The sequence below is a fragment of the Adiantum capillus-veneris genome, chromosome 28 (genome assembly GCF_014529385.1).
Source record: "Adiantum capillus-veneris isolate H3 chromosome 28, ASM1452938v2, whole genome shotgun sequence".
Lineage (NCBI taxonomy): Eukaryota > Viridiplantae > Streptophyta > Polypodiopsida > Polypodiales > Pteridaceae > Adiantum > Adiantum capillus-veneris.
In genome coordinates, this window is record NC_140958.1 from 87,195,522 (window position 1) to 87,221,951 (window position 26,430).

The 26,430-nt window shown below is 45.1% G+C and overlaps 1 protein-coding gene across 5 annotated transcripts in view; it reads left to right on the forward strand.

The window, feature by feature from the left end:
- Positions 1-2,355: 2,355 nt before the first annotated feature.
- LOC147420829 (LYR family of Fe/S cluster biogenesis protein) overlaps positions 2,356-26,430 on the forward strand; it is a 53,520-nt gene continuing 29,445 nt past the window's right edge. For 2 of the 5 annotated variants that reach the window (XR_015187011.1, XR_015187010.1), the window contains exon 1: positions 2,381-2,591. Coding sequence is in view for 3 of the 5 variants with exons in the window: in XM_086504886.1 (XP_086361012.1) it covers positions 2,455-2,591; positions 2,883-2,922 (177 nt within the window). In the remaining 2 variants the exon portion in view is untranslated. Of the gene's footprint in view, positions 2,596-2,882; positions 2,923-26,430 lie in introns of all 5 variants that reach the window. The other 3 variants (XM_086504887.1, XM_086504886.1, XM_086504885.1) reach the window with 3 other exon arrangements.

Below are 26,430 nucleotides of genomic sequence, written 5' to 3' on the forward strand. Positions count from 1 at the left end.
CTCTGCATAAAAACCAGACATGGAAGCTAGTTAAATTACCACAGGGCAAAAAGGCTCTACCTTGTAAATGGGTTTACAGGTATAAGATCACCGCTCATGATAGTCAACCAAAGTACAAAGCAAGGCTTGTTGCCAAGGGCTTTAAACAAGAACAAGGCATTGACTTTGATGAAGTCTTCTCTCCGGTGGTCAAGATGAGTACATTGAGATGCTTTCTTGCATTGGTTGCCATATTAGATTTGGTGTTGCACCAAATGGATGTCAAGACAGCGTTCTTGCATGGTGATTTAGATGTGGAAATTTACATGTAGCAGCCAGAAGGGTTTGTTGAGAAAGGCAAGGAAGATTTGGTATACCAGTTGTTAAAGAGTCTCTATGGCTTAAAACAATCACCGAGGGCATGGTACCATAAATTCCACAAGTTTATGCTTTCTCAAGGCTACAAACGTAGTGAGTTCGATCACTGTCTATATACAAAGAAGGCTAAGGATGGTAGTTGGCTGATCCTTATTTTGTATGTGGATGACACGTTGATTGCTGGCAAGCACTTGGAAGAAATTTCAACTTTGAAGTCAAAGATGGCAAAATCGCTTGACATGAAAGACACGGGTGAGGCAAGTCATATACTTGGTATGCGCATTGAGAGAGACAGATCAAAGAAGTTGATTTGGTTATCTCAAACAGAGTATATTGACAAGGTTTTGCAACGTTTCAATATGGAGAAGGGAAAGGAATCGAGTCATCCATTGCCACCATATGTGAAACTTAGTAAACAAGATTGTCCTGTGTCTGAGGAAGAACATGCTGAAATGGATAAGATTCCATATGCTTCTGTAGTGGGTAGCTTGATGTATGCAATGATTGCTACTCGCCCAGACATTGCATTTGCAGTGGGAGTAGTAAGTCGATACATGTCAAACCGAGGCAAGAAACATTGGGAGGCAGTGAAAGGAATATTGAGATACCTGAAAGCTACAAAGAGTATGCGTATATGCTATGGGAGTCAGGAGCTAAGTGTAAAGGGTTTTACAGACTCAGATTATGCAGGTGACTTAGACAACCGAAGGTCTACGTCGGGTATGTCTTTACATTGGCTGGTGGAGCAGTATCATGGCGTTCTAGATTACAAGATTGTGTTACTCAGTCTACTACAGAGGCTGAATATGTTGCAGCATCAGAGGCATGCAAAGAATCAATTTGGCTTAATCGACTAGTAACAAATTTGGGAATCAAAGAAGAGATGCCCGTGTTATATTGTGATAGTCAGAGTGCTATACAACTGGCTCGCAATCCTGTTTATCACTCAAAGACAAAGCATGTGGATGTGAAGTATCATTTCATCAGGGAAATGCTCGAGGATAAGCAAATTCAGCTTGTCAAAGTTCACACCACAGAAAATCCTGCTGATCTACTTACAAAAGGACTTCCCTCAGAGAGCTTTGCGCACTTTCGCAAGCAGTTAGGTGTAGGGTAGTACATCACTTCTCTACATCTCTTGTATATTAGCTTGTATAGTAGCTTCTCTCACACTTAAAGTACCACATTGGACTTTAAGTGGGAGGTTGTTGGGGTATAAAGCCCAATGTGGTCGCCTAGGTAAGTGGGCAGGCCGCCAGGTATGTACACATATTCTTTTGTAAAAACCTAATAAGAACTCACTATGCTCTACACATTACAATAGAGCGAGTTCACCATATCGTCGTGCTCTTCTTCTCGCACTCTCTCTCGCGTCACACTTCCGCTCGTACTCCTTCACATATATGTAGAAGTGACTTTCCATAGTGATTCACTTCTTTTGCATCATTAGAACTTCGATTATACATGTATGAGTCATCCATTCTTCTTGAGATATGCGACATGTCGACTTGTTGTGCGTCGTGTTGTAACGTATTTGTGCGAGCATTCATGTCTCCAAAGACAATGAATTTACCTTGGCCTTTGCAATGAGCAATGTCTTCCTCTAGTTCAACAAAGGGCCGATCTCTATCCATATCCAACCGAGCATAGAAGTTGGAGTCATAGTGAGGAATGTAGCAACCAGCCACAAACATGACTTGACCATTTGGTGGGCTGATTGTCAGCCATAAGTAGCATTTATACTTATCTTCTTTGACAATGAAAACATCTTTCAAACCCTTTTTGGTCGTACATACTACTTCTCTTTGACCTCTACATTGCTGTGTGTGTGTGAGAGAGAGAGAGAGAGAGAGCTTGAGCTTTGAGCGTAACCGTTCATCGCAAGATCCCAAATTTCTACTCAAGAATTTAAACAGACCTTGCTTTGAACCTCCTCTGTGTGCCATGTGGCATTGCCTGAATTCGGGCCTCAATAGATAGATAAATAGATGGTTCTTATGACCCCCCCCCCCCCCCCCCAAATGCCCCTTCCCTTGCGCTACTAGTAAGAAGGCATTCAATAATTTGTACGCCTTTCTCCCTTCGCCATGTTTCACCATGACCCTGTTCTTCTCGGATAAATTGAAAGATGGCATCAACAGCTTCGCTGCAACATTTCATTCTGCGCTCGCACGCCCTTCGTTTATATCGCTCCGCTCTTCGAACAGCTCGTCGGGCTCCTCCCCATGCCCGTGGTAGGTACTACAGAATTTCTCTTTCAGAGAGAGAGAGAGAGAGAGAGAGAGAGAGAGCGCGAGCGAGCGAGCCGTTTAGGTGTTCTTTTCGTGAAGGGCTTTAAGGTTGAGTTATTATTCACAGGTTTTTTCAAATAAGCTTCTCTAGTTTATTTTGTTTCCCTTTTTGTAAAATTTTTAGTAATTGTGGATTTTGTGTTTTGTGTAAGTTTCTGACCTTGGGTATATTTGTTGGCTGATTTGTGCTTGCTGTCTTTCACTCAATTTGCGTCCCATGGAATGACATTGTAGGAGCATTTTCAAGCTCCATGTTAATAGCTATCATTGTCTTGTGAGTTCTTCCTTCTCTCTTTTCCCTTTGTGTTCTCTACCTCCCTCTCCCCTATTTCCTCATGGATATGCATATGTGAAGTAGAATAATTTGCAACATTTTGACTATCAAATAATATCAAAGAGAGAGAGAGAGAGAGAGAGAGAGAGAGAGAGAGAGAGAGAGAGAGAGAGAGGTCGCAAGGGGAACGACCTCCACATGGTGGGCTTCGATGTAGTGGATTGATTTTCCACTCTGACGAACGGCTCCCCACCTTAAGCAACCACCGTACTTTTAACTACGGTGGTCGCTTAAGGTTTCCTCTTCTCTTCTGTCATATTTCTGCTTCCGGAGGTGCCGCCTATCATCCATCAACATGAAGCCCATCATGACCGGTCTCTGCCTGGAGAAGGTTGCTTGCGCGACCTCGCCTCCCACACCAACCATCCTCCTCCTGGTCTTGGCAGGTGTTTGGGCGTTCTCCCTCTGTTGGTCTAGCTGCTTCGTTGGTGCCTTGCCTGTTTCAGGTTTGTTTTCTTTTTTTTCCTTTATTGTTTCTTTCTTTTCTCTTCTTTCCTTGTTTCTTGGTTGTATCTTTCAATGTGTGTGAGAGTGCAAGTATGTGTGTTTCGTTGCCCTCTGAGGACTTGCTTTCGTGTGTGTGTGTGTGTGTTTGTGTGAGGGAGTGCACGTGTGTGTGCATGGATGCATGTCCTTTGAGTTTACTGTTCTTGTTTTTTTCTTTCTGTTGCTTTCGTTTTTTGTTTTGGGTTTTGTTTTTATTTGTTTGTTTGTTTTTGTTTTGTTTTTTTTTCTCTCTCCTCGCTCTCCTAGGACTCTTAGGACGGTTTTCACTTGGACGTAGTTTTTAGAGCCTCTTGCACTGTCTCCTTGGAGTTCCCTCTTCAGTTATGGTCTTCAGGAGCCACCTTCAGCAAGTGGACGGCTCGCTCTTTTGGATGAAAGCTCCTTGTCTGCTCTAGTGGAGTGCTTTGTTACCCACCTTGTGCCATCTTGCCGAAGTCTCTTGGTGACGTCAGTTGCCTCTTCACCCTCACCTTTGTCCCCAAGTGCTCTCCATTCTGTTCCTCCATTACCTTTTGCTATCAGATTTTACTAGCTGGTGGGCTTTGCCCAACACCGAGCTTCTTGTAGCTACTCACTGTCATCTTCATCGTTGGTGGCTCTGATTACAGATGTTGAATGGGCTTTTGGTCGAAGTGCCCATCTTTCAGAGGCTACTGCCATCCTCTCTTCATTTAGCTTGCCAGGACACTTTTTACTCTCTTTAGGAGAGTTTTTTTACCTTGCCTTCAGCCGTTTCCGTTTTGGCCATGTGCCTACTTGTATCTCATTTTATTGTTTTCGTTTGATGCCTACAAGTTTGCTATGTAAATAGTGATGTATTTGCTCTCAGAATAGGCACCATTTGGGCGTTCTGGGATATTTTCAAGTAATAGAAGCGCCTCTTTTTCTTGCACGCGTGCGAGAGAGAGAGGAAGAAGAAGAAGCAGAGAATTTTAACGTCGTAGGAAGCTATCCCAAGAGACCTCAAAGATCCGACGAGAGTTGAACGAGAGAGAGAGAGAGAGAGAGAGAGAGAGAGAGAGAGAGAGAGAGAGAGAGAGAGAGAGAGAGAGAGAGAGAGAGAGAGAGGTGAGGTTGGTTTGGTATGTGAGTAGGTGAAATCCTCCCGAAAGATATGGCACCATCATTTATTGTTTTGGATGACTTGCAATAGAAGATTGGTGATTTTATTCAGGTTCTCTCTCAAAGAAGTGTGCTTCTACAATTGATGAAAAAATTGCAAAGGGTTGACCTTGGCGTATGTTGGAGTTTTGGCATCTCAAGTGAATTGCCCAATGTGATCCCATTGTTTCTTTTAGGTATACAATTTACTTATTTGTCAAAGTCTGGGTAGGACAATTTACTGAGGTTGCTATATAAGCAACCCCTTACCTCCATTGTAACAGACTTGGACACTCCAAGTCAAGAATCAACCGCGACAGCACCAAATAACCACTTCAAAACAATTCACAGATCACAATAGATTTGCACTGGCCCGGCGGAGTTCCGTGCCTAGAGATATTGGCCCCAAAGACTGGCGCCCCTTTCGGTATTTCTTTTTGTATTAATCAATCATCAAAGTACAAGAGAGCGGTTAGGATTTCACTCTCAGACTCTGCGTCCAGATGCTCTGAGAAGTGAGGCCCTCACCACTAATTTAAAGGTTACAAGGGATGCCCAAAAGCAGAGCCCCAAAAGCTTTTAAAATCAAAAGCATCAGTTCTCTCTCTCTCTTAGAGAGTCTTTTCTCTTTTTTTTATTAAAAAAAAAGCAAAAGCAAAATTCGCGTCGCTCATCATTTTCCAAATTTTTTATTTTTTTACTTTTTAATAATAATCCGCCTCCGCGATTTTCGGAATTTAGGGTTTTTGGCAAAAATTAGGGTTTGCAGGAATTTTAGGGTTTCTGACAGAAATTAGGGTTTCTGCTGTCCGCCACGTCATCACTTTGTGACATACCCCCCTCTTGAAAGCATTGTAATCGACCGCGATTACGCCTGCAAAACCGACAAAAGCCATAAACCGTCTTAGCAGACACTGACTGTTAGTACCTACGTACTAGGAACGCACATCTAGCACATGTACAAAATCGACAGTCACATCACAGGACATCACCAGACATCACAGGACATCACATGACATTCAACATTCATTCGGATCTTAGACCATGATTTATCGGCAATGTAGCTAGCAATCACATCTAGGTCCAATCGGGACCTCATCGATGTCCGATTGACTAACCCCTATTGCAACCATGTCTATTCGAGATCAATCAGACCAAAATGCTGCAGTCATTTCGGCTATTAGTTCCTGCACTCACAAGAAGTCAAGAACAAATCAGTATCATAACAGGAATTCCATTTCATAAAGTCATCCAACAGATTACTGTCAGCTCTCAGTATCCCTGAAGCTCAAAGAGACATCAGTGACTTTAGTATCAAAATCGAGGCATCTGTTGACAAAGAAGTGGAGTGACTCCCCTCTTGTGCATCCCACTGCACCAGATCTCCGGCCAAGCTGAATTCTGGGTTCCGTTTGGAGTAGACTATGCTAAACCAAAACATCGAGGTAAAGTTTCACAATCCGAGGAGTATCTGCTAGGTCCTCCTCCTCCATCCACTTCGCATCAAATGCAGGAAAGTTCTTGAACTTAACCAAGAATCGCCTTCGGACTTTACCTTTCTTCGTATCATTATGTGCCAAAATCTGTTCAGGAACAAGGATCTCCTCGTTTTCTTCCACTTTGGGTTGCTCATCAGGCTCCCCATCATCAGGCACTTCACCCTTAACAGGTTTCAAGAGACTCACATGCAATGCATTGTGAATCCTCCAAGTATCTGGCAGTTTCAATCGGAAGGAGACATCATTTATCTTGTCAGTAATCTGGAAAGGTCCGTAGTATCACATACTAAGCTTTGGAAAAAGCCTCTCCTTTCCCTTTTTCTTTCTTAGGCGTGCCTTCTCAAAAGTAAGAGCACCCAATCATCCTCCTTCAGTTTCCAGTCGCGACGATGGCGATCCGCTGCCTTTTTCTGTCGTTCTTGAGACTTCTGTAAAGTCTCGCGAACCTTGGCAAAAGCCGTATCTAAATCTCGCGAATATTCATCCGCTTCAAATTTCTAATCTTTCGTGCTCAGGAAGGATGGAACCTTCGCAGCAGTTTCAACAATCTCACATGGCGTCTTCCCCGTCGAAGAGTGTATCGTGTTATTGTAGGCAAATTCCACCAAAGGTAAGTTCTTTTCCCATTGAGTCTTCTTATCCGAGATACAAGACTTCAATAAATCTAAAATCACTGAATTGGCAATCTCAAATTGCCCGTCAGTCTGCAAGTGGAACGATGACGAGAACTGCAACCGCGTGCCAATGTTCTCCCAAATTGCCTTCCAAAACAAACTCATAAATCTGGGGTCTCTGTCGGAGACAATCGTCTCAGGCGTGCCATGTAATCGGAAAATCATCGTGATCATTCTGTATTCTCGGGAGATAAAAAAAAATGAAATCCATTTCAATATTTTCCCAGGGGCGGGTGGGTATGGGTAAAGGCTGTAACAATCCCTGTGTCTTATGCCTGTCAAACTTGACCTTCTTGCATACCAAGCAACTGCGCACAAACTCTTCCACATCCTTCTTCAGTCTCCGCCAAAAGAAATCTCTCTCTACCCCTTTCATGGTGGTAGCAATGCCGCGGTGACCCGTAAAAGGTGGACAGTGGCAATTAGTCATAACCTTTTCCCTCAACGGCTGTGTAACTCACAACATAGTCTTTTTCATCAAGTAGCCTTCCCGAAGGGTGTATCCAGCTACTGTCTCCCCATCCCGTATCCGTGTGAAAATATCTGCAAAACTTGTATCTGTGGCATACTGATCGACCATATCCTCGAAGCTCCTATGATGTATCGCGGAAACAGCCAGAACCAACGGTTTCCGAGACAAAGCATCTACCACCACATTCTTCTGTCCCTGCACATGGACAATCTGGAAGTGGAACTGTGACAAGATGTTCACCCACTGCATCTGCTTTTCCGAAAGCTGCTTCTGTGACAAGAAGTAGCGCAAACTCTGATGGTCTGTAAAGACAGTAAAATCCGCTCCGAGTAGGTAATGCCGCCACTGAGTAAGAGCGTGGATAACCGCCAAAAGCTCTTTCCCATAGATCTGTGCTGTCATCCCCGGCCTAGAGAACAAACGGCTCTCATAAGCTATGACATGGCCTTCTTGCATCAAGACCGCACCCAGACTACGACCACAAGCATCACAAAATACTTCAAATGACTTCTGCAAGTCCGGCAAAGTCAAATTTGGTCCTGTAGTGAATTTCTCTTTCAATGTCCGAAGGGCAGTCACCTCTGTGGGTCCCCACGAAAAAGGTACTCCTTTCTGTGTCAAGGTATGCAAAGGGGAAGCAACCTCTGCAAACTTTCGTATGAACCGCCTGTAGTACGAACACAGTCCCAAGAAGCTTCTAACTTCATGGACATTCCTCAAATCGGGCCAATCACGGATAGTCTCTATCTTGGCCGCGTTCATTTGCACTCCTGCTGTTGACACAATGTGTCCCAAAAAATGTATCTCTGGTAGGAAAAATTCACTTTTCTTAGCATTAATCACTAATGTGTGATCTCGTAATGCCTGAAAGACTTGAAGTAGATGATCTCTGTGTTCTGCCTCATTCTTGGAGAAAACAATGATGTCGTCAAAGAAAGTGCCAACAAATAGCCTGTACTCTCGAAAATTCCTATCCATCATCCGATTAAATGTCGCAGGAGCATTGGTTAAGCCAAAAGGCATCACCAAAAACTCAAATAACCCAAAAGTCGTCCGAAAAGCTGTCTTGTAGACATCTCCTGGCGCTATCCTGATCTGATGATATCCACTCTTCAAGTCAATCCTGCTAAAGCACGAGGATCCCTGTAACCTGTCGAGTATATCATCGATCCTAGGAATCGGAAATCTGTTCTTGATGGTGATTTCGTTGAGAGTGCTATAATCGATGCACATTCTCCAAGATCTGTCTTTCTTCAAAACCAACAACACTGGAGAGCAATACGGTGAAGTACTAGGCTGGACAAGACCCTTTTCCAAGAGGTCTTTCACAGAGTTCATAATCTTTTCATTCTGTACTCGGCTCACACGATAAGGTGGCCGATTCGGTGGCGTGCTTCCAGATATCAGATCAATGGTATGATCTTCAGGCCCTCTCAAAAGCAATCGGCATGAGCGTGGAGAAAAAAAAATATTGGTGTTCTTTTCTTCAGGTCAAAACATATTCAACCTTTATCCATCGTTCAGTTCTCCCAAAAGAATGAGTAAGAAAACTGAAGTTCATCAAGTACAATCTCTAAGCCCTTCATTTATCAAAGTCGCTTTCTCGGCCCGGTAGTCAACCACGGCGTAGTTCTTGTGGTACCAAGGGATCCCGAGTAGAATGTCACTCACGTGCCCTGAACACCCCTGTCATTGCAAATGAAGTTTGCCAATGCTCGGTGTAATGGCAACATCCCATCCGGGTGCCAGTCGAACTACCTCCGCCTGTGGCGTCAGTCTGTCGGGCGTAGTTCCAAATCGAGTCGCCAATTCCAAGTGAAAAGAAGTTGGCCTTGGCTCCTTTAAAAGAGCTTCCTGATCCTTCGCTTTGCCCCAAAAAAAAGCGGCAAAGTTTGTACTTTCATTCATTTGATTCGGTGCAAGTCCCACGCCATGTGGTACCAGTTCTACTTTTCTATTTGCCTTTTTTGCCACATTCATCAGCTGCTCTCAAACTCTTAGGCCTGTCGTCGTCTTTATCATTCTGTTCTTTCTGTGCCTTTTTTAGGGCACTTCGGAGATATGTCCATGTTCCCCGCATCCAAAGCACTTCCCCTCTCTGATGAAGCGAGCTCTCTCCACAGGAGTAAGCTTGGGTTGTGCATCCTTTTTTCTCTGGCTTGCTCTTTTTCTTTCTACTTTCATTCCCAGAAGTCTGTTCGGCTCGTTGTGTCATGGCCTTATCTGTGGGGTAGGTCAAACTGCCAGAGTGAATGGCAAAGCCCCGCTTCGCATGACTCATCAACTCCTGAATAGAAGCTGACTTCTGTTCCAAGCAGTGATCTCGGATCTCTGTAGGTAGACCCAAGGTAAACCGCTCAATCTGTTCTCTGAACGAGATCTTCTTGAATGAAGAGGCGGGTAGAAAAGAGCTCCAGAATCTTTCACAATAAGAATTCACTGTATCGCTCTTGGTCATCCGGAGATGGTTCCAAGCAGCTCGTATATCTCGCTCAAACTCTTGAGTCAACCAAGAAGAAATAAAAAGCCTCTTGAATTTCAGCCATGTAATTGGCACAGTCTTGCTTAATAGAAGCGTGGACCACCAAGTGCGAGCATTCCCCTTAAAATAAGAGGCAGCTCTCCGAATCTTGGAGTGCTCTGAATAGCGTCCTCCCGCGAAAGCGATGTCAAACTGTTGTATAAAAGACAAAGCCTTCGAAGCATCTGAGTATCCTGAAAAGTATCAAACTTGATCGAGTGGCCACCTTCCTTAAACTCTCGGACTTTCTTGCTTTTATCTTCGAGAAAGTCATACTGGTTGGCTTTGTAAAAATTCTTCTTGTTCGCATAAAACTTTCCGTCATCGAAACCTGAGCTGTCTATAGACGAGTCCTCAGTAGAACTGTGAGTCTCTGGGCGAGATTTAGCCTTCTTTGCGTTTCTCTTGCCCTTTCCAAAGCGTTGCTTCTTGCTTCGCTTTTTACCTTTTCTGTCTTCTTCGCTCGAATCTGAGCTGCTAGAAGAACTGTCAGAAGAAGAAGAAGAAGAAGAACTGGGTAGGTCTTTAAACTTGACGCGCTTCTTCAATTTCTTTGCCTTGTCGAATGTAGACTGACGACCCAAATATCCCGGGAAGTTAGTACCTTTGTTCTGCTTTTTGCCGTGCTTTTTGCCTTTCTTTTGCACGTCGAAAAGCTGAGCAATCCGTGCATCAACCACGTTCTCCAGCTCCTTCTCCGTATATTTCTTGGAGGCAGAAGGTTTCTTGAGAGCGGGTTTCGGGAGTGGTGTTGTGGTTCTTTGCAACTCCATCTGTACCTCTTTCAAAGAGGTCTGGTTCATATATTTTGCCATCTTCGGGTCCTTGGCAAAATTGAGCATCATCTTTGTTGCATCGCCAATCAATTGACGACGCTCCATCTCTCTTTGCTCCGCCTGAGTAGGCCGAGGCAGGCCATACTCTCTGTCTGAATCTTCGTTGTGATCCCAGCCCGCATCTCCAGATGCAGAGGGAGTCGACTGATCATTGCCTGAAGCCATAGGTGTCGCGGAAAAAAATTTTCGGGGATCGGATTTCCCGTAAAAGAGAAATCAGCCGTGCTCTGATACCACTGTAACAGACTTGGACACTCCAAGTCAAGAATCAACCGCGACAGCACCAAATAACCACTTCAAAACAATTCACAGATCACAATAGATTTGCACTGGCCCGACGGAGTTCCGTGCCTAGAGATATTGGCCCCAAAGACTGGCGCCCCTTTCGGTATTTCTTTTTGTATTAATCAATCATCAAAGTACAAGAGAGCGGTTAGGGTTTCACTCTCAGACTCTGCGTCCAGATGCTCTGAGAAGTGAGGCCCTCACCACTAATTTAAAGGTTACAAGGGATGCCCAAAAGCAGAGCCCCAAAAGCTTTTAAAATCAAAAGCATCAGTTCTCCCTCTCTCTTAGAGAGTCTTTTCTCTTTTTTTTTTAAAAAAAAAAGCAAAAGCAAAATTCGCGTCACTCATCATTTTCCAAATTTTTTTTTATTTTTATTTTTTAATAATAATCCGCCTCCGCGATTTTCGGAATTTAGGGTTTTTGGCAAAAATTAGGGTTTGCAGGAATTTTAGGGTTTTTGACAGAAATTAGGGTTTCTGCTGTCCGCCACGTCATCACTTTGTGACACCATTGTTATACATTCAGTTATTCATTGCCAGATTGATTGGTTCAGGAGACTCTCTCTCTCTCTCTCTCTCTCGCTTACTCCCCTTGGTCTTTATGCTTCCGCATGGTTGACTTTGACATGGTATCAGAGCCGTGTCGTCGTTGAAGGCCTTGGAGGAGGAGGAGCTGTCCTTTGGAGAAGAAGAGGAGACCTTGTCGTCGGCATCTTACACCCTTTGTGGCGATCTCTCAAAACGCTGGGCGTTTAAAAAAGAAAACGTTGCCCTATTTCCCTCGCCAGCGTTTTCAAAACGTTGCCCTGCAACATCTGGTCCCCCCGCGTTTTGAAACACCCCCTGCAACGTTGCCCACCTCTCTGCCCTGTTGCGTTTTGAGACGTCAGTGAGCGGTGCCTACTGCCCCTCCCCCCAGCCTCAAGTGTTTTGAAACGCTGCACCAAAGCAGTGAGCCCACAAAACCAACATTTTTTAACAGTTGTTTTTTTAAAAAAACATTGTATAAGGAGGTTAGGGGGCAGTTCCCCTTGGACAACGGGTGCATTTGCCGTCGAGGTGACAATTAAGGTGCAGAGAGGGTTTCGAAGCCCAGGTTCGGAGCGGCTTGGCAGGTGTGGAGAAATTGGAGCTTAAGAGAGGGACAGTTTGGAGATTTCTAAATTCAGAGGCTTGGTTTGTGCGGCCGCTCTGGAGTGCAAGAAGGTTCTCGGAGTTCCAAATCTTGCAACTTCATCATGGCTCCCCCTTGCTCGAGTGCTAGCGACAAATTGAATGGCAATAACTACGCTCATTGGAATTTGATTATGCGACTTTGGTTCTCAGGGAAAGGCTTATGGGATGTTGTCGACAGCTCGGAGCCTCGTCCCACGAGGGATCCCCACAACAGGTACACCCGCCTTCAAGATGATGAATATCTTAAATCGTGTGTCGATTGCATAGTTACAGGGGACGAAGGGGACACGTCCTAGGGGCGGGGGACGGCTGTAATCAGGACGGGGACGGGCCTGGACCGTTGGGAACGGATGAATGGGCTCAGGCCAAGCGGGAACGCACGCAGGCGTCCCGGGAACGGATTGGGACGATCGAGGATGGACGGAAAACGGCCGGCACTGGGCAGTCAACGGATATTTAAAAAAAATTCAAATTTTGAGCTGTTTCAAATGGTCAGCTGACAGCCCAACAACTCTTTTTTGGAGAAGGCTATAAAAGCCACCCTTTGGGTCTCTCAAGGCTCAAGCTCTCATTGCTCAAGCCTCTCCTCTCTACAGTCTACCTTCGGCGCTTCGCGGCTTTGCCTCTACGGTCTACCCTCTCCTCGAGGCTCGGAGCTCTACCTTTGAGTCTCCTCTCTACCCACTTGGCACTCTCTCCCTCCTCTACCCTCTCAACTTTGAAGCTCTCCTCTACTCTCTCTCCACCATCATGTCATCTCAAGCTAACTCCACTTCTCAAGCCGGCTCTTCTTGAAGGAGGCCCGCCGTGCAAACATGGTCGTGGTGGGTTGAAGTAGACCCTACCGCGCGTAGTCAAGGTGGCGGTGCAAGACCATGGACATGTAAGCTATGCCCATACAAGAGAACGGGTGGTGCAAACAAAGTGTGAGCCCATCTTCTTCATAAACCCGGTCACGAGGTGAAGTTTTGCCCATGCATTACTCCTGAGAAGAGGTTGGAGCTTCTTGAGTAGCTCGCGGTGTATGAGGTCGTGGAAGCAGCCAAGAGGGGCCGTTTTGTTGCATTTGATCCCTCCGCCACGGCGACACCGCGAGAGCAAAGGCAAGCCAACCTTGGCTCCACCTCTCAAGCGTTCAAGACAAATGTATCTACATCAGGGGCTTCCATTGCGCATCGCCAAAGCACCCTCAACGAAAATTGGAATCCTAAATTGAAGGAAGAGGTGGATAGGTCGGTTGTCCGATTCTTCTTCCACGACCACATTGCCTTCCATGCTTCGCGGCGAGTTTCCATTATGACTTATGGCATATGCACATTGCAATCTCCCATTTTGTATTTCATTATGGTGTCTCAACTCTCCATACTAACACAACATGCTCTTTTTTGTGTGGATAGGTCTCCATACTTTTGAACCATGGTTACGAAAATAGGGGAATATGGCCCCTTTTATGTGCCACCTTCATCAGAGAGGCTTCGCACCACCCTCCTTGACAAAGAGAAGCTTGCCGTGGAGCAAGCGGCCCAAGCAACAAACGATTTGTGGGAGACCAATGGCGTCTCTCTCCTTGTAGATGGATGGTGCGACACCCGCAAGTGGTCCATCCACAGAGTGGTGGCTTACTCTTGGGGGGAGATGTACTTTGTGGAGTCATATGATGCATCCGACAGTGGCAAGGCCACGGAGATGCTTGCTGCGGAGTGGACAAGCACCATAGAGATCATCGGCCCGGAGAATGTCCTTTGTATGGTTGCAGATGGAGAGGCGTCAAATAGGGTAGTTGGGGCAATCATTGAGGGCATGTATCCCACTATCCATGTCACATTTTGCATGGCGCATTGCCTCAACAACCTCCTCAAGGACATAGGGAGCTTGTCATGGATTTCACCCAATATTAATGACAAGCTCCCTATGTCCTTGAGGAGGTTGTTCAACCATAAAAAAGTGCGCCATGAGTTCTCAAAGAGGAGCCACTTGTCCTTGCTTAAATATTTAGAGACAAGATTTGCATTCAATTGGCTTATGCTAAGCCGCTTGTCTACATGTGGCGGAGCCTTAAGGGGCCTCTTTCTCAGTGATGAGTTCCAGGCCATGCCGGAGTCTACATCAGCAACAAGGTTAAAATGCTGAGAATGGACCTACGACGCCACTTGGTGGGAGGAGGTGAAGACTCTTGACGCCATGGTCAAGCCTATTCTACACCTACTTCGAGTTGTGGATAGCTTGCAGCCATGCATCGGCAAAGTCTACGAAGCCATGGATCGGATGATAGAGACACTCGAGAAGCTTGTGCCTGACCCTATTCAGTATGCGGAGATTCGTGGCTTGTGTGAGTCTAGGTGGAATGGATACTACTCTCCACTTCATGCGGCAGCTTATGTGCTTGACCTAGAGTTTCAGGGAAGGCGTCAAAAGACCGACAAGGAGGTGAGCCAAGGATGGCGGCTTGCATTGGAGCGCCTTGAGCCTAGCAGTGACATTAGGTGCAAGGTTAGAGATGAGCTACTCAACTACAGGCAAAAGAAGGGTTCCTATGGATGTGTAGATGCACAGGTTTATCGCAACAAGATTGGCTCGGTTTTGTGGTGGGAGAAGTATGGAGGAGGTGGCCCATATTTGCAGCGCTTGGCTGTTCGTGTCCTTAGCCAAGCATGTACCACTAGTTGCTTGGAGCAACTATGGAGTGTGTACAACCACATTGTCTCTAAGAAGAGGAAGCGCCTTGGGGTCCAGAGGGCCATTGATTTGGTGTTTGTTGAGCGCTACCTTGTGCATGCTTGCCAAGAGTGTCACTGTAAGGTGCAGCGAAGTGAATGTTGAACTTTGCTCAAGATGAGTGCTCCGAATTGTGCTGAAGGATTTCTTTTACTTACGGAAGGGAGAGCCTTCCGTTCCTTTAGTGAGAGAGTGCAAATGATCACAAACAAAATGGAAACACACTGTGAATGAAGGTATTGAGACTGAGAGATAGAGAGAGAAGAATACGAGGCCAGAAAAGTTGTCAAACCCTCCTCCAAGGGCCCCTCTCTCGATGGTGAGAGAAGTCTAAGCTATTGATTGCACAAATCTGTTACAAGGTGCTGATGCAAGTTCTTGATGCTATGATGCAGTGAGGTTCTAGGTCGGAGACGACAGTGACGACGACGACGAGTACGACGGCTGCCTGAAAACGCTGGCTTCAAGTGCTGAAAACGCTACCACAGCCGGGCTGAAAACGCTGTCACAGCAGGGCCGAAACGCTGTTTTAAATCTGCTGAAAACGCTGAAGTATCTGGCTTCTCCTATCTGTTGAAAAGGCTGGTTAAAACGCTGATGTAGGCTGTTCCAGAACGCTGATATGGATGCTGAAAACGTTGGGTTAAAGCTACTGAAAAATGCCAGTGTTTTGCTGAAGGTTCTTGCTTGAGAAGGAATGCTAGAGAGCCTGCTGCAAGAGGATGCCTGTGCTCTCTTTGCTTCTTCTGCTCTACTGAGTGACTGCGAGGTTTCTTTTATATTAACTTAGCAAATTTGTCCTACCCAGTTTCCCAACAAAGTCACTTATTAATAATAAGTAAAAAATGGCTAAAATAGGGAAAATGGGTTCTGTGCACTGTAAAATGCTCATGATGGCTACTGACTGAAATGCTGAAGATTATGCTGTGTGCAACCAGAGGATATGCAACTACTCGTGCCTGGACATGCACGGCCTGTGCACAGGCTCACAAAGGTGCCAGAACACTTCCTAAGCTGACCTGAACCTTGGACTTGAAGTAGCTTGTCTACATGCACATAGGGTTAGATGTGCAGTGACATCCCCTCCTTTTCAAAGTGAGGTACTGGTATTGAGCTGCATGGCTGTAGTCTACCAACAACTTTGGGTAATCTTTGAAAAACTCCTCGTTGATCCACATTGCTTTGTGGGTTCCTTGATCCTTCAACTTCAAAAAGTAATGTCTGACTTGTTTCTTTGAACCATGGTGAAACCGATGCAACAATACTTGCTCTGGTTCCATGACTTCTGCTTCAACCATAATCTCCGGCTCTTCTTCTTCGGAAATATCCTTTGGAGGTGTTTTCTGAAACACTTTCAACCAAGAAACATGGAAAACATTGTGCATTGACCATGAGTTAGGCAATTGCAATTTCATTGAAACCTCATTTATCTTTTTAATGACAAGAAATGGACCATACATTCTGAAAGACAACTTTGGACACTTCTTTCCAACTTGCTTAAGACGGTTCTTCATGATTCTTAAATACACCCAATCCCCTTCCTTGATAGAAATATCCTGACGATGCTTGTTTCCAACTTGCTTAAGATGGTGCTTCATGATTCTTAAATACACTCAATCTCCTTCCTTTATAGAAACATCCTGACGATGCTTGTTGGCCTGCCGTGAGTAAGACTCCTGAGCCTTGCTCAGTCGAAGCTTCACACTCTCAGAAATCTCATCCAACGATCGACTTTCAGCATTGGCATCATGCATTGGACTGACCGAGCGAGTCAAAAGTGACTGGAACGGACGTCCAAAGGCTGCCTCATACGGAGTTCTACCAATGGTAGAGGAATAAGAGTCATTCAAAATAGCCTGAACCAATGGGAGATAGAGCTCCCAATGGGTTTGTTAATCATGCACATATGAATTTAAAACATCAAAAGCCAATTGATTGTAAATCTCTGTTTGACCATCTGATATGGATGAAAAGCCGATGAAAAATTCATCTGCAAAAATTTTCAAAGTGCGCGCGTAAAAAATTGGACGTAAACTTAACATTCCTATCTGAAACAATCGATTTTGGCAAACCACAGAGGGGGTACCAATGCTTAATGAACAACCGCGCCACATCTTCTGTGGCCTTACAAGGAATCAATATGCAAAACTTGCTGAAATGATCAACAATTGTCAAACATTGAGTGTTCCTTGAATGCAAACTAGGTGGAAGGTCAGTCACAAAATCCATGGAAATATCTTGAAAAGGTCCATCGAGAATAGGCAGCGGAAGCAAAGGCCTTGCTGCTTACTCCGAGGAGCTTTTACCTTCGGACAAATAGTGCACCGTGTGACATAACGAAACACATTCTTTCGTATTTTAGGCCAATAAAAGAATCTTTCTATTTTTTCCAGAGTGGTGCTCATTCCCCTGTGCCCACCCGTGAGAGAGTCATGTGCATCGTGCAATATGGCTGTCCTGCGAGAGGGCAACACACGTAGACGGTGACGAAAATAAACAAACCTTCACGAATGAGATAGTTGCTAGGCCCTTGGGAAGCAAGAGCTTGCAACCATTGCTTACGAAACTCGAAATCTGCGTACTAGTTCTTCATGCTGTCGAAAGACACACCCTAAAGAGAAACTGTGGATCTTGACTCAAGAGCCAGGATCTGTTCTTTGCGACTTAACGCATCTACAACAGGGTTAGCTTTTCCAGGCACATACTCAATCAAACCTCCAAATTGCTCAAAAAATTGTGACCATCGTGCTTGGCGATCACTCCAATGTGCATAGGCATTGACTGGAGCCACTTGAGGGCTTGGTGATCTATGCGAACTGTGAACTCTCTACCATACAAAAAATACTTCCATTGCTTAAGAGAGTGAATGACAGACAACAGTTCTTATCATAAACTGAATAGTACTTTTCTGCACTATTGAGCTTTAGACTAAGGATAGCAATTGGACGACCATGCTGTTGAAGCGCAGCGCCTATGGCAACATTGCTCGCATCTGTCCATACCTCAAAGGGATCATCCCAAGAGGCAAGGATGAGACACGACGCTTCTGTCACCGTAACCTTGAGAGCTGCAAAAGCCTCAATGGTTGCCTCGGGCAAATCCACGTGCTGTCGTCGAGTCTTTACCCCTTTCAAACCATCAGTCATGGGTGCAGCAATGCGTGCAAAATTCTCTATGTGCGAACTATATGCTTGACATAAACCAAGAAAAGAACGCACACCATATGCAGTTTTGGGCAACTCCCAATTACGTACCTGTTCCACCTTCACGGGATCTAGCTTGACGTCTTCTGCAAAAATAATATAACCCAGATAAGTAACTTCAGTCAGAAAAAACTCAGATTTCTTAGCTGCAATGTGCAACTGACACTCATCCAAATGGGTTAGTACCCTTTCTACATCCTTTTCATGTTGTTCCCACGATGTAGAATAAATGAGAATATCATCAAGAAAGATGAACACACATACACCAACCATATGGCCAAAACGGCCTACCATGAGACGGTTAAATGTACCCACGGCAAGTGTTAATTTAAAAGGCATGACTACATATTCCCATTGCCCTCGCTCTGTGCGAAAAGTGGTCTTGAAGATGTCGCCTTTGAATACCCTTAACTGATGGTATCTATAACCGGCCTGTACAACGTAGAGGGCGATACTATTTCAATTACCTGTTAACTTTACACAATGCACTGAGAAGGAAAGAGAACACAGCTTCGTCCAGCGCCTAGAATGCCACTGCGCACACGAGACCGACACCCTGTAGGCCCCAAAGATTGGCGCCCCTTTCGGTATTTCTTTATTCAAATTAAGGTAGACGATCCGACCACTTAGCACAGGCTTTCACAAAGCTGTCCAAACCTGGCGAGGGCTGAAAACGCAGGTTTTCGACCTGATTTTGGCAGCATAATGACGCAAAAACCCCTGTAGGTCAAAAGCACCTGTCTAGGACGGATTCCCTCGTTATCTGGAAGCTTTCTGGTGAGCTGTCACAGAAATTCAGCGGGCTGTAATTCTCTGTTTTTCACTGCCGGGTGCCCAAAAGCCTGTACACGCATCCCAAGGCTCTCACGAGGCTCCCCCGGGGTTCCCTTGCAGTTTAGGTGCGAAACCCTAAACCTGCAGAAAAACACAGCAGGCTGTAATTCGCTGTTTCGGATCGTTTTTAGTGGAGCGAACATGCCTACGCGTGTCCCAAGGGCTCCTGCACGCAATGGGACAGTTCCCCTGTGAATTGGACGAGTTTTCACGCGAGAAAACTCTCCGAACTCGCAATCTTTTGCGATGGAACTATGCGTACCTGTGGGGGATTAGCAATTAGCTAATCCGGTTCCTGTTTAGAAGGCTCTTGCCTTGGCAAACGCGCATAAACCCCCAGAACTATACATGTTCATCTGAGTAGTCCAACTAGTGGGGCATTACCATATGTGCCAAAGGGGGGAGAGAGATGCACGAGAGCAAGTCATCGCGCTACATGAGACAGAGGAGAAGGCAAGCTTTCTTTAAAGCTGTAGACCTGCACCCACTACTCATACACACACACTGTAGGTCACTTCCATGAGCAAAAATCAGCCCCAGCCTCAAATGGGTGCCCCCCTCCAGCTGAGGTGTCCTGCAAGTGGCTCTACAACTGCCAAGTGTCTAGTTTGCCCCTTTGAGTTAATTCCCTAGTTCCCACTCACTTATAAAGTTGTAAGTTACTTTCCAAGTGGCCCAGATTTCATTTGGCGGGCACAGGCTTCCATACTCATCAGAATTCAGTGCTAATTGGCCCGACCAGTCCCCGACCGACCGACCCAGACTCCCGATGTGAGAAACCTATTCGGCCGCAGCCGTTTCACACTGGCTATGCAATGTCCACTTGCACCTTTTCAAGGGTCCCGGGGAAACAAGTAAAAATAGGAATAAATAAAAATATATAGTACTTATTTATTGAAGGCAATAGGAAAAATACACCTCCTGGTGACACACCCCACCCTTGAAATACTGCAAGCGACCTCGCTTGCATGCCAATAATACATGCGGCATCTCCTGATATCACATATATTCTATGATGGGAATCCAAGATATACATGCTTCCGGAAATGTACATTGGACGATTAAACAATCCCACCAACCTGGCTATGACACATATATCAAGCATAGAAGTCTTCTAGTGTACTCTCAAGCACAAACTTCTCTAGCTAAATTCTGTATGGAAAGAGTAGATACAATTGCTTAACTACTCTCTTGAGCATCATGAACCATGCTCTTGCCTTGCTCCAGAAAAGGCTACATCAAGTCACTGTGGGTTTCATTTTGAAAGGCTTCGAGATACAATTGCAATAGCTGAGGTGAATCAACCAATTCAGACTCTTCCATCCATTTGGCATCCAGCGATGGATAGTTCTTGAACTTCACTAACTAGCGTCTTGTAACCTTTCCTCTAACCTTTCTTTCTTTATTTGCCAATATCTGTTCAAGAACAAGGATTTCATCCAATTCTTCCACTTTGGGTTGTTCCTCATCCAGCATATTCTCTGGCACATCACCAACAAAGGGTCTTAGAAGGCTGACATGAAAAGCATTATGTATTTTCCAGCCTTCGGGTAGCTTCAACCTGTAAGCTACATCGCTGATCTTTTCTGAAATCTGAAAAGGACCATAATATCGCATACTGAGCTTAGGAAACAAGCGTTCCTTGCCTTTCCTTTTCCTTAACCTGGCCTTTTCAAAGCGCAAAAGCACCCAATCACCAAGTGAAAATACAAGTTCACGACGGTGACGATCAACAGCTTTCTTTTGTTTAGCCCGAGTCTTCTCAAGAGCAATCTTTATCTTCTTGTATGTTTCATCCATATCTTGCACATACTTGTCTGCCTCAAAAATCTTGTCCTTAGTCTGCAAAATGGGCGGGACTTTCTTTCCTCCTTCCACTATCTCAAATGGTGCCTTACCTGTTGACGTATGCACAGTGTTATTGTAAGCATATTCAACCAATGGAAGATGGTGTTCCCAAGTTGCCTTGTGCTCTGACACATAACATTTGAGTAGGTCCAGAATAGTAGAATTTGCCTCTTCTGACTGTCCATCAGTTTGCGGATGAAACGAAGAAGAGAACCTTAGCGTAGTGCCCATGTTCTCAAACAATGCCTTCCAGAAAAGACTCGGCATATGTGGATCCCTATCACTGACAATTGACTGAGGCATCCCATGATATTTAAAGATATTGCTCATGAATATCTTGACCATGTGTTTTGGCTTTATCTTCTTCCTCACAGGAATGAAATGGGCCTACTTACTGAACCTACAAATGATAGTCCAAATCCCATCATTGCCTGTTTGCGTCCTTGGAAGATCAAAGATAAAGTCCATTGCTATGCTTTCCCATGGCCTATCTGGGATCGGCAATGGCTGCAACAATCCCGGTTGCTTTTGTCTGTCAAATTTGACTTTTTGGCATACTAAGCATGATCTTACAAATGTGTCAACATCTTGACGCAAAGCTGGCCAATAGAAGAATGCCTCAACCCCTTTCACTGTCGCATCAATTCCACGATGCCCAGCATAAGGTGGAGCATGACTTTCCATCAAAATCTTTGGCCGTAACTGTTTAGTAACGCATAACTTTCCATGCATCATGAGAAAGTCATTCTTAAGCATATAGTGCTCATGATGTTGCCCATCAACAAGCTAGTCATAGATCCTTGCAAAATCTAAATCTTCAGCATATTGTGTCTTCATTTTGTCTAGTTCACAATGGTACGGAATTGACATTGCTGAAATTTGGGGCTTTCATGACAACGCATCAGCCACCACGTTGTTTTTCCCTTGCACATGCACAATCTGAAAATGGAACATTGACAAGATTTTTGCCCATCGCATGTGCTTCTCAGACAGCTTCGTCTGTGTGAGAAAATATCGCAAGGTTTGATGATCCGTTTGGACAACAAAATCAGCCCCTAGTAGATAGTGTTTCCAACTAGTGAGAGCATGAATTACTGCCAGCAATTCTTTCTCATAGACTTGCAAGTTCCTTTTAGTCTTCAAAAGAATTCTGCTCTCATATGCGACTACTCGGCCATTCTGCATTAGAACTGCACTAAGACTATGGCCACACGCATCACACTGAACCACAAAAGGTTTCGAAAGATCTGGCAAAACGATTACCGGATCTGAAGTCAGCTTCTCTTTCAAGTGTTTGAACGCTAAAATTTCCTTGGCTGTCCACTTGAAAGTAACTCCTTTTCCTTGTAGTGCATGGAGTGGAGAAGCAATCTCAGCAAAATTTCGGATGAACCTCCTGTAGTAGGAACATAAACCTAGAAAGATTCGGATGTCATGTACGGACTTCAAGTCTGGCCATGATCTAATTGCTTCCACTTTAGCGGGATCCATGCGTACCCCATCCTTTGAAACAATGTGCCCAAGGAAGTGAATCTCTTGCAAAAAGAATTCACTCTTCTTCGCATTAATGAGTAGCCTGTTCTTACGTAACTCATTGAAAACTGCAGTCAAGTGATCCCTATGCTCCTCTTCAGACTTCGAATAGACAATCATGTCATCAAAGAAGGTACCCACGAAGTTTCTATGTGGTCTAAAAATTTTGTCCATCATTCTATTAAATGTGGCAGGAGCATTTGTGAGACCAATGGCATAACAAGAAACTCATAGAGACCAAATGTTGTCCTGAACGCAGTCTTATGGACATCTTCTGGCCTAATGCGTATCTGATGGTACCCACTCTTTAGGTCTATTCTTGTAAACAATGACGCTCCCTCAAGCCGATCAAGAATGTCATCTATCCTCGGTACGGGGAACCTGTTCTTGATAGTATTCTTATTCAAAGCGCGATAGTCAATGCACATGCACCATGAACCATCCTTCTTCTGCACTAAGAGTACAGGTGAACAGAAAGGGGATGAACTGGGCTGAATCAGCCCCTTCTCTAAAAGCTCGTTGACCCGACTCATAATCTCTTTCTGCTGGGTTGCACTAACCCTGTATGGTGGTCTATTCGGTGGACTAGAACTTGGCACAAGATCTATAGTATGATCCTCAGGTCTTTCAGGAGGTAACTCCCCTGGCAAAGAGTCCGAAAAACAATCACTGAAACCACTCAAAAAAGTTGACCTGTCTTTATCTAAGGTAGACAAATTAGATACAACTTGAGGTACTTCTTTTGCAAAGATCAAGTACGCAGAAAGATGAATCTTTATTACAGATGAAATAGAAGAAGCAGAAACAATTGGAAGAGACTCGCCTTTAAGCTTTACATCAAGGACATGAGTCTTTCCTCTATGTACAAGGGTAATCTTTTTGTTGTAAGTATCCACCATAGCATGCAACCTGTAACACCATGGGATACCCAGTAACACATCACAGCCCTCAAGTGGCATAATATGAAATTCTTCCGCATCCACATAGCTCTGAATGTGCAGACGAAGCAACTGAAACATATTCATGACAGTAGTCTTTGTACAGTAGTCCCTGATTTTCTTGGGCAATCCGCAACAGTACTTCTCAATTTGTTCTGACAATGGCACAAACCTGTAAGAGGTGACTGGCAACAGTGCGGCCCAAAACTGTTTATTGTACTCTTCCAAGTTCGCACACTGTTTAGCATTCAACTCGTACCATTCTGTCATCACATCCACTTCAAAAGTGTTTGTCAACCATGCAGGCGCAAAAAGCTATTTGAATTGGACCCACGTTGTTGGGGCTTGACTCTGGTTCAACAATGCGGTCCGCCATTGAAGCGCATTCCCTTTCAAGAAAGTGGTAGCCTTGCGTATCTTTGAAGATTCCGTGAAGTTTCCTCCAGCATAAGCTGCGTCGAACTGTTGTATGAAGGTCAAAGCCTTCAATTGATCCTCAGTTCCTTTGAAAGTTTCAAACTTCATTCCCTGCCCACCTTCCTTGTAATCCTTAAGCTGACTCAAAGGAGCCACATTATTATAAACAGGTGCCTGTAACAGTGGTGCTCCATGAGTGTTCATTCCAGCACTCGCATCAACTGTTTTCCCTGTCATATCTGCATTTTGACGTATGGCTGCGAAAAACCAGCCATACCAAAGTGTGTTCCAGGTACTCGAAACTGGCCATAGGCACCCTGAAAACCTGGTTGGACACCCATGTTCGCGTACATAGGGTTACCCATGCCTGTTTGCATTGTCCCGAACACATTCCCTGGCATATAACCTGTGGAAGGTCCAGCCATAGCTTGAAACACTGAACCACCTCCAAAATAACCAGGATAAGTAATAGATAATGGAAGGGTCTGACGCATAGCGTGTTCATTACTCCCTTGACCATTCACAAACGGTTCTTGTCCGGCTAAAGCAAGTTGCTTTGGATCATTGGACACCGCTAGTTGCTCAACCACATGGGCTTTCCCTCGAGCATCATGAGTCCTCTGCGCATTGGAAATCTCCTTTTCCTGCAACGGCTCAGTCATGCCTTGTGTAGGAGGCTGAAAACCCTGTGTCGGAGCCTGTAAGAACTCCTGCATCCTTGGGTTGTTAGACAACTGCTGAAACATGTCCATGCAGTAATGCAGTTGAGTTCTAAACAACCTGTCCTCTTCTTGAAGAGTTGAAGGAATTTTCAGCTTTGTGTTGCTTTCACCCACAACAATCCATGCTGCACTTTTTGAAGAAAAAGTGACTATCCTGTCGATGGAACCATATAACCGGCTTGTACAACGTAGAGGGCGGTACTATTTCAATTACCTGTTAACTTTACACAGAGCACTGAGAAGGAAAGAGAACACAGTTGCGTCCAACGACTAGAATGCCACTGCGCACACGAGACCGACACCCTGTAGGCCCCAAAGACTGGCGCCCCTTTCTGTATTTCTTTATTCAAATTAAGGTAGACGATCCGACCACTTAGCACAAGCTTTCACAAAGCTGTCCAAACCTGGCGAGGGCTGAAAACGCAGGTTTTCGACCTGATTTTGGTAGCATAACGACGCAAAAACCCCTGTAGGTCAAAAGCACCTGTCTAGGACGGATTCCCTCGCTATCTGGAAGCTTTCTGGTGAGCTGTCACAGAAATTCAGCGGGCTGTAATTCTCTGTTTTTCACTGCCGGGTGCCCAAAAGCCTGTACACACATCCCAAGGCTCTCACAAGGCTCCCCCGGGGTTCCCTTGCAGTTTAGGTGCGAAACCCTAAACCTGCAGAAAAACACAGCAGGCTGTAATTCGCTGTTTCGGATCGTTTTTAGCGGAGCGAACATGCCTACGCGTGTCCCAAGGGCTCCCGCACACAATGGGACAGTTCCCCTGTGAATTGGACGAGTTTTCACGCGAGAAAACTCTCCGAACTCGCAATCTTTCGCGACGGAATTGTGCGTACCTGTGGGGGATTAGCAATTAGCTAATCCGGTTCCTGTTTAGAAGGCTCTTGCCTTGGCAAACACGCATAAACCCCCAGAACTGTACATGTTCATATGAGTAACCCAACTAGTGGGGCATTACCATATGTGCCAAAGGGGAGAGAGAGATGCACGAGAGCAAGTCATCGCGCTACATGAGACAGAGGAGAAGGCAAGCTTTCCATTAAAGCTGTAGACATGCACCCACTACTCACACACACACTGTAGGTCACTTCCATGAGCAAAAATCAGCCCCAGCCTCAAATGGGTGCCCCCCTCCAGCTGAGGTGTCCTGCAAATGGCTCTACAACTGCCAAGTGTCCAGTTTGCCCCTTTGAGTTAATTCCCTAGTTCCCACTCACTTATAAAGTTGTAAGTGACTTTCCGAGTGCCCAGATTTCATTTGGCGGGCACAGGCTTCCATACTTATCAAAATTCAGTGCTAACTGGCCCGACCAGTCCCCGACTGACCAACCCAGACTCCCAATGTGAGAAACCTATTCGGCCGCATCCGTTTCACACTGGCCATGCAATGTCCACTTGCACCTTTTCAAGGATCCCGGGGAAACAAGTAAAAATAAAAATAAATAAAAATATATAGTACTTATTTATTGAAGGCAACAGGAAAAATACACCTCCTGGTGACAATATCCACTTTTTGAGATCGACCTTACTGAAAACCTTTGCCCCATTGAGCCTATCAAGGATATACTCAATGCGAGGCATCGGAAACTTGTTCTTGATGGTCATCTTGTTCAATGCCCTGTAATCAACACACAAGCGAGACGAACCATCCTTCTTGCGGACAAACAAAATAGGAGCAGCAAAAGGACTTACACTTGGACGTATGAATCCTTTGGCCACCGACTCCGTGAGTTGTCGCTCTAACTCTTCTTCCCGAGTCTTGTTCAAACGGTAGGGAGCCTTACCGACAGGCTGCGCCCCCTCTGTGAGCTCGTTGCGATGGTTCTCCGGCCGCTTGGGTGGGAGAGAGGGTGGAAGATCATCTTGTAAAAAGAGATGCTTAAACTTGGTAAACAAAGCTGAATACCTGTCTAGAGCCTGAATGCTCTAGGTAACTGAAGCGGTATAGATGAATGCCGCTTGTGCTCCTTGTCATAATTCACGCTTCGCCTGCACATGAGAAATGAAAGGTAAAGAATGCAGACGCTCCTCAACACGAATTATCATGGGAGAGTCAATTTTGGCATTTAATACGAGAGTATTGTTCTCGCTATCAATGAGAGGGTTATGCTCACAAAACCATCGAATGCCCAAAAGCATATCACATCTTGAAAGAGGA